Source organism: Ciona intestinalis, chromosome 10 (genome assembly GCF_000224145.3).
Source record: "Ciona intestinalis chromosome 10, KH, whole genome shotgun sequence".
Classification (NCBI taxonomy): domain Eukaryota; kingdom Metazoa; phylum Chordata; class Ascidiacea; order Phlebobranchia; family Cionidae; genus Ciona; species Ciona intestinalis.
The window spans coordinates 3015986-3024698 of NC_020175.2; the positions used below are offsets into that span (position 1 = coordinate 3015986).

Here is an 8713-nt window from a genome sequence, read left to right on the forward strand (position 1 = left end):
AGAGGATCCCAGCTTGAAATTACAATAGAACAGAAAAAAGGATGAAAAGAAAGAAATCTATGAAAAAACAGAAAAGAAAAAAGGTTATGCGATACTTCAGGTGGTTTACCACTATCTTTCACATTATTGTGATCAACCTTCAAGAAACCATAATTCCTGCAGTTGCAATTCCAACACTAAATGGAGAAAAGGAAGACTGGTTTTATGATAGCATTTTTCCCAGAGGAGTCTGCTTTGACAGTATGCTACCACAGACAAGCAAAATGCCACTTGGCCGGCAACAACCAACTAAAAACAAGCCTTGGAAAACAGAATTGATTAAACCAGCAGCGGAAATGCTGAAATACTTAGAGAGTGAAGTAGATATGAAAGAAGGATATCATCTCGCTGATATTTTGTCCAAGACTTGCTTCGTAGCTGGTGATCAATCTTTGTACAAAGATTTCGAACGAAGAGCAAACTTAATTGTTGCAGAAAATGATAAATCCAGTGAGTTTAAACAAATAAAAAAACAGGTGAACGAGGATTTAAATAGTTTGATGATTGGGATTCAGTTAGAAAATTTAAGGTACAACGCTGCAAACAACAACATTAAGCGTCTGATTTACCGCAATGCAACTTTGTTCATAGCTGCTCTTGGAAGATTACATTCCATCCAGGAATCTTCCTGCTTTGATATATTGGATAAATTAAAAGCAAAGGACTTTTTCAATGAAGAAACAACACACAAATTGAAGTTCATGGTGGCTGTGGCATTGGAGATAAGATTCAAAATGTACATGAAGTATGGAAAACAAGAAGATGTTATTTCTGGTTTCAATTTTAGAAATATGAAAGTACTTGTTTCAAACTTAATGGAACTGATGGGAAAGGAAAGCTTAATTCAGTTTGTTACAACAGCAGTATGGCTTACTGGAAACTTTTGGAGTACAGACAATAGTTTATTTATTAACAGAATAACAACCCTGATCAGCCGAGTTCTTGCATTGGGTATGTTAAAAATGAACGAGGAATTTAAAAATGCATTTATGTCATTTGTGGAAGATGAAAAAAATATACGTGAAGAAAGTTTGAATATTGCACTTACTTTTGTTCGTGATGTAATGCCTAATACATCAATGTTTGAGGACCATCCTGATATTAGTTTAATGTTTGCAAGAAAAGTATTAAAATGCTGCAAAGATGAAGAAAGGAAATTTGTTTCCAAAGCATTTATGCTTACCTGTCTTATCCGAAAGGGTGATATAAACAAGGAAGCAAAAATGTTTATAAAACAAATGCATGATATTATAAAAGGAGGTAGGCTAGTCTGCAAAAAAACAAATAAAAAGTTTTTTTTTACTTGCTGGTGGGCTATGTGTCGGTATGCAAATGCCTTGTTAAGATTGAAGGAATATGAGTTATCTCTTGATGTGGTTAAGCATTTATTGAAGCTGAATGATTTAAACCAAAACTATGCTGACAGCTGGGAATGTGGTTATACATTATTCATTCAAGCTAAAGCTTTGTTTTGTTTAAAATATTTTAGTGATGCCGCATCAGTATTAAATAATTTCTTATCAAATCAAGCGAAACCTGTAAACAATTTTAAACCATTGTGTTACTTTTTAATAGCAATATGTCACTTTTGTTCAAAAAACTTTATTGAATCATTTATATGTAATGCTCAAGCTATTTGTGAAGATATTGCAACTGATGAGCAAAAAGTTCAAGGAATACGAAAAAACACTTTTCTTAGTTTCTACTTTATAAAACAAAAATTTTTGAAAAAGGAAAGTAATGATGTGCTTGATGCACAGTGGGGTATACTGTGTTCTTTTATGTATGACGTTGGGTTAAATTTGATTCAAAAATAATAAACGTATATTTTCGTAATTCGTTGTGTAAGTACTATCATTTATCACTTTTAAGTTAAAATTTGCTGAGTTCCTTTTTAAGATACCCATTAAAACTTGATACCTGAATACAAATGTTTGTATCACTGTGTTTTCTGACCGTGATGTGATCTCTTTTAAACTGTATTTTATGCCTATCTTCTGATTTATGCTTATTATCACAAATACAAAAAATTTTAAATACAAACGAAATTTAGTGCTAAATTGAAATATCTGTATAATACGGTGGGGTGTTGTAGTTTTAGAATACAAAAGATACAAACCTGTGGCAAGCAACACTATCTGTGTTGGGTTGGTGTACAACTTTTGGTTGTAATATAGAGATATATCAATTCACACACATCATGTGTGCCTATGAACAATAATTTCTAGAAGACACCTCATGCCTGCTAAAAAATTGAGCGATAATTGTTGTTTGTTACTTAATAACTTTGTCCGTCGTGGCAAAGTGGTCGGTGCACCTGCCTCTAATCCAAAGGTAATGGATTCAAAGCACGTTGCTGCTCTATTGTTGGGCGTATGTGTCCTTGGACAAGACACTAATAAAACAGTGCCAAAAACAAGATTAAAACTTGCCAAAACATAAAAAAAGTTTAACTATCGTGACTTAACTTATCACGATTGTGCTATACTATCTTTAACCTTACGCAAATCAGGAGAATTACGGTGACAAAGCATGTTTTTGCCTATTTACAAATTTAATTTTCGACATGAACGGTCGCCTTTTTAGCAAAAAATTATACCGTGTGTTGTGTGTATTAATGAGGCCTAAGAAACATTTTAAACCAAAATTTTTTAATATACCTAAATAAAAAAAATTAAACTAAAGTTTCGATCTTACCCATTGTCATTTCAACTTGATAATAAATAACGACTTAAAAAATAAAACTTCCAACACAGCTTCGATGAGGTGCAAACGCTTCTGCCACTTTGTTACTTCATCAAGGAATGAACCAATAGCACTGTTGCTCTGCATTCTGTTCAACTCAACCTAGAAACGTTGTATTGCTACAGTTTAACATGTACATTACATACGCATAGTGTATATACGATTTAGATTAACACAATTTCAAATATTAAATATGTATTTAGTGAGTAAATTTAACAAAAGTTGATGTCATACATACATAGGAAAATATTTATTAAAGCAAGAATATAACAACATCAATTAACTGAACTACAGAACCTGGTCAGTTACCGCTGTTACATAATGAGTTAATTAGACACATATGGCCATAAACTATATTTGAAATCTGCAAAGTTTCTCTTTTTGTTTACACCTGTAACTTTTTGGCCACATGTAGGGGATTTCCCCACGTAAAAAGTGCAGCGCACTGATCCCTTAACTGTTGTTGGGCACGTAACGTACATTTGGGTGATTTTTTGTCGAATAGTAGTTTATAATTCATATACTTCTTGTATTTGGTATTTGCAAGACTTCTTATTTCTTACATCTCAATTCCTATATCTTACATATCGTTTATAATCTTTTAAACGATTTCTAAGATTTAAAAGCGTTAATAAAAAGATTAATTTGGTAAGCTGGCACGAGGTGTTAAACCCGTTTTATAATGACTGTCGTTTTCCGGCCACGCGAGGATAAAGTAAGTAACATTCATTCAATTTGAATTTCGATATTTTTCATAACAAAATTGAAATTTCTTCATCAGCCTGCTCCAGTTTATTGCCAAGGCTTTCATACAAGAAAATCCCGTTCATACAAGCAAAATCCCGTAAAACAGCAGAAACAAAAGTTTTTGTAAAGTGAGGTGGGGGGAGATGGGACATCCAGTAATTCTATTTTCTTTTCCCATTTGGTAGTAAACAAAGAACAGTGCCAAGGACACATACGCCCATAATTGTTTTAGCGACGAGCCCCAAACCTGTAAAAATATATAGCTTTTGATGTGTGTAGCTACACATATTTCTTCTACATTTGCTGATGCATCGTCATTGCATAACATGCTATTTTTGCCGAAACCCCCTTTAAAGTATTTGTATCGTTTTATAAAAATAATACTAAAGACAAGAAGTTTAGAATGACGAAAAAAATAGAATAGGACGAGAAAAAGAATGAAAAGGTGTCCCATCTGCCCCCTCCGTACTATACGTATTGCAGTTCCGCTGTCAAGCGAGTTTCCCGATTGTAGTTAGGCATTTGCCTATCTCAATTAGGTTACAATATAAGATTTAATTTAGGTAAACCTATACTGATATATACTTTATTTACATTGTGTTTATTTACAATATGCTTCACGAACAAAAGTCGATTCATTTACGACTGGAAGATCGTTGAAAAATATCACACAGATATATTCAAATCCCTAAAACAATTAAATTGACGAAACCCGTTTAAATCAAACAGTATTTTAAACGTATACATTGATGAACTACTAATATTGTGCTATAATACAAGTTATATAGTTGATTAATTTAACTGAACGTTTCTTCTCTTCTACCACCAAATCACATGAAGAATTCTCTCACATCTTTTGCCACTTGCTTAATGACGTCATCGTTGTAACTTCCATTTTCATTCTGTTCCACGAAAGAACTGAAAAGCGTTTGTTTTATTTGTGAAAATATTTACAATATATCCAGATCTGCATACTGAACCATCGAAAAGCTACTCTACCTTTGTATAATTTGTTTAGCCGCTTTGATTCTCAATCGTTTCTTTTTCTTCAGTGTGCGCTGTAACAACTCATCATCAGATATTTCGACACCGTGCTCTGCCGCGTATTTTCGTTTGATTTTAACTTTAATGTCATCGTGAACACCACGCGATCCAAACACTTGTTGTAGCTTTCCAGTTTGTTGAGAATCTACAGCTAACTTAACGCAAGCTGCAACTGGAACCTGATGTAGTTGTATGATTTCCTCCAGCATTCCATCTCTATTTACTTCCAACTTTGCTATTTTCTCAAGCATACGCAGAAAGGGACATCGGTAACATGGTTCGCAACTTTCCACGGAGCTGTTTAGAAACTTTTTTAGTTGATCTGATACTTGTTTACGTATCCCTTCTATTTTTTTTGGATCGAAATTCTTTGACCAATGTTTATCGCGGGCTTGTGGATAATTAGCAAATTCTTCGTCGTCAAATATCTTTTCGTACATTTTTTTATCGCAGTCCTTTCGCTTACACTTTCGAACCATTAAATACCCTGTACCTTCGATGCCACAAGCAATTTCAGTTTTTCCGTCAATGGAGAATAAAAGACAATTCCCAGCTTGATAGTTTTCCGGTTCGTTCAATATTTTCATGAACAACTGCAAGATTTGCTTCCCAGTAAGTGAACCGATGTCGCATTCTTTGATGAAGGTATATTTATCAAATAGTAAATTTTTTGAAAATTTGCGCAGGCGTTCATTCAATTTTTTTAATTGCTCAATACTGATGTCCTCAGCAGTCACATCAAACGGGGGTAGATCATTTGGAACTTTACTTGGATCGTAAAACACTGCGCTTCGTAACATTCTGAGTTGTTCTTCAGTCAACATATTGCAATAATAAATGTAAACTGTGACGACGCTGCTGATCGGTAAACTTGTTAATGAAAGGTAGTAGCGACGTTTTAAAATATATATCCTTCTCTCGCTTTTGTTCTTGCCGTTTCTCTGTACCATATGCCAGGTCTATGGTTATCCATGTGTGTTGTAGAAAAACTAGTCTTGCTGTCGGGGATTTCATCATTTTCGAAACTCTTTTCTCTTTGTTCACAACCTTATCGATTTAAACAAACGCAACCATGAAGAACGTACATTATGCTGGCACGCACAGGAACTTTACCGGGTTTAGTTCTTTATGGTTCATTTTAGTGCATAATTTTTCGGCTTGCCTTATATGGTAATTGTATTTAATAATAAACTGATAAAAACACATGAAATGCCAATCTCCACAACTGTAGAATAAAGAAGCAATTTCATTTACTCTTATGTAACATTATTAGGAAGTCATATTCATAAGTCAAGAAAACGCGCAACGCTCTTTATGTTATAGTAGGGTGGGGGAAGACGCGACACCTTTAACACATAATATCCAAATATCCTGAACGTGTTTTAAACAATTAACAACGGTTCATCGGAGTCGTGAGGATACGGTTTTATTACTCTTTCAATTTTTTTTGTTTACAACTAAATGGAACAAGGATAGAATGAAAAAGTGTCCCGAAACGTGCTTTGTGTATCGAATTTGCGAACCGATACATCGTTTTAGGTGGCCTTAAGCACGAATGAGTATGATGAAACATAAGTTTCACCGCATTGTCGTCAGTAATGGTTTCAATAAAACGTTATTAATCTGTTCCATATCTAATAGTTTAAATTTAAAGACAAAAATTCAAACCTATAAGACATGCAGGCAACTTGGGTGAATAAAATGTAATCTATAATTAGACCATGTTGGTAAATTTGTATTTTAGTTAAACCATAGTATACTGAAGTGTACTATGGTTAAACTATATAGTAGGGTGGGGTAAAGTAGGACACCTTTTTTAAATCTTTTTACGGGCCAACATTTGGTGATAAACAAAAATATGTTACAGAGTTATTCGACAATATTCTCATGACTATATAAAGCGGCCGACAACGCCGGTTACTGTTGTTAACTATTGAAAATCGGTGTTAAATAGAAACATCAGATTAACAATTAATGGGTACAAAAAGCGTAATAGTAGGATACTAATTTGAAACGCTTGCTGAATTTACATGAACACTGCCGAAATTTTGTAGTTTGCGCGTTTGAACCATACATCGAGTATCGTGGTAATAAAATAGTCTGAAATATTTCGTACAGTTTTGATTTTGTCTCATAAAATTACTTTTATAGTTTTGACAGAAAAACTTAGATATGTACATGAGTAAAATCGACAGGGGTCATACGTATATGTGCGGTTCCAGTTAATATAACACTGTGATTACGTCATACCGAACACTTTGATTACATCATACGTGTGTCCCGTTTCACTGCAAAAGCGAGAGATTGCCCGATCGTAGTCGGGGCTTCCCCCTAACTACCTCCAATTCAAACCACAACGAAAGGTTCAACTTCATATATTTTACATCAAATAACGAATCGCTTTAGAACAAAAGATTTATTCTCTGTTGGTAATTTTATTTAATAAAGCATTGGTTGTTTTTTTTACTGTGTGTGCTGTATCAAGTATTATATATTTTACATTAGGTTATACAGTGGTACTATAATCTACGCAATAAAAAATTCTTTATGTGTAATATAAAAATACTATTTGAAAAATAACAACAAATAAAATACTCATATCAAATGTAAGATATAAAAATCACTAAATATTTATTGTACTACGCATAAAATCAATACAGTTGTTTTGATTTTTATGGTTTATACTTTATATCAGAGTCCGTATATAAACATGTTTATATACGGACTCTGCTTTATATGGTTTATAAGTGCGCTGTTAATATTGTTATATAATAAAGTTATATAGTTGATTAATATAACTAAAGGTTTCGTCTCTTCTACCACCAAATCACATGAAGAATTCTCTCACATCGTTTGCCTCTTGCTTGATGACGTCATCGTTGTAACTTCCATCTTCATTCTGTTCCACGAAAGAACTGAAAAAGTGTTTGTTTTATTTATGAAAATATTAACAGTATACCCAGCTCTGCATACTGAACCATAAAAAAGCTACTCTACCTTTGTATAATTTCTTCAGCCGCTTTGAACCTCATTCGTTTCTTTTCCTGCAGTGTCAGCTTATACAACTCATCGCTGGATATTTCGACACCGTGCTCCGCTGCGTATTCTTGTTTGATTTTATCTTCAATGTCATCGTGAACACCATGCGAACCAAACACTTGTTGTAGATTTCCGGTTTGTGAAGGTTTTACTTCAACAGCTAACTTAACGCAAGCTGCAACTGGAACCTGCTGTAGTTGAGAGTAAACCACTTTATACGGCCCTTCTTCAATACGCTTCTCCACCCTAGCTAACTCTTGAAGCATTCCTAGGAAAGCACATCGGTAACCCGACTCGCAATTGTTCACCTCGTTGTTTAAAAATAGCTTAATTTGCTTAGGTACTCGCTTGCGAATATTTGCTCTTGTCCGTGGCGTGCTTGACCAACGTTTATTTGGTTTGAATTTATGTTGTTCATCAAAAATCTTTTGGTACATTCTTTTATCACGTTTATCATCCCGTGTAACTGTGCGAACCTCGAAACTCCGTGTATCATTAATTGCAAAAGCTACTTCGGCTTTCCGTTCCATGGAAAACATTAAACAATTCCCGGGCTGATATTTTGTTGGGTCGTTCAATATTTTCATGAACAACTGCAAGATCTGCTTCCCAGTGAGTGAACCGATGTCGCATTCTTCGATGAAGTTATATTCATCAGATGGGAATTTGTGTTCAATTTTGCTTAAGCGGTCATTCATTTTGCTTTTTAATTGCTCCATACTACTGTCATCCGTCACATTAAAGTCGGGCAGATCAGTTGGAACTTTACTTGGATCATAAACCACTGCGCTTCGTAACATTCTAAGTTGTTCTTCAGTCAACATTGCAATAATAAATGTAAATTGTGACAACACTGCTGATTGCTGAACTTAATATTTAAAATGGAAGGAAGTGGCGAAGTTTTTAAATACATATCTCCCACTCGTGTTTGTTCTTGCCGTTTCTTTATAGTATGCCATAGGCCTGGACTTTATGTCTATTCAGATGTGCTATTAATAAACCATTCTTGCTGTCGGGGATTTTACCCATTTCGAAACTACACCATTCATTCTTCGTTTACAACCTCAGATATAGGTGTCCAATGGAGAGAACAAAGGAA

The 8713-nt window shown here is 34.2% G+C and overlaps 2 protein-coding genes across 2 annotated transcripts; both read right to left on the reverse strand.

Annotated features, from left to right (window-relative positions):
* Positions 1-4113: 4113 nt before the first annotated feature.
* On the reverse strand, positions 4114-5738 carry LOC100182729. The gene is made up of 2 exons (XM_002130739.4): positions 4531-5738; positions 4114-4449 (listed from the first exon to the last, which is right to left on the reverse strand). Exons 1-2 carry the CDS (start codon positions 5523-5525, stop codon positions 4362-4364), a joined length of 1083 nt encoding a protein of 360 aa, XP_002130775.2. The 5' UTR covers positions 5526-5738; the 3' UTR covers positions 4114-4361.
* A 1656-nt stretch (positions 5739-7394) lies between these two features.
* Positions 7395-8639, reverse strand: LOC104266132. Its single transcript, XM_009861678.3, has 2 exons — positions 7573-8639; positions 7395-7490 (listed from the first exon to the last, which is right to left on the reverse strand). The coding sequence occupies exons 1-2, from the start codon at positions 8436-8438 to the stop codon at positions 7403-7405; spliced, it is 954 nt and encodes a 317-aa protein (XP_009859980.2). The 5' UTR covers positions 8439-8639; the 3' UTR covers positions 7395-7402.
* Positions 8640-8713: the final 74 nt, after the last annotated feature.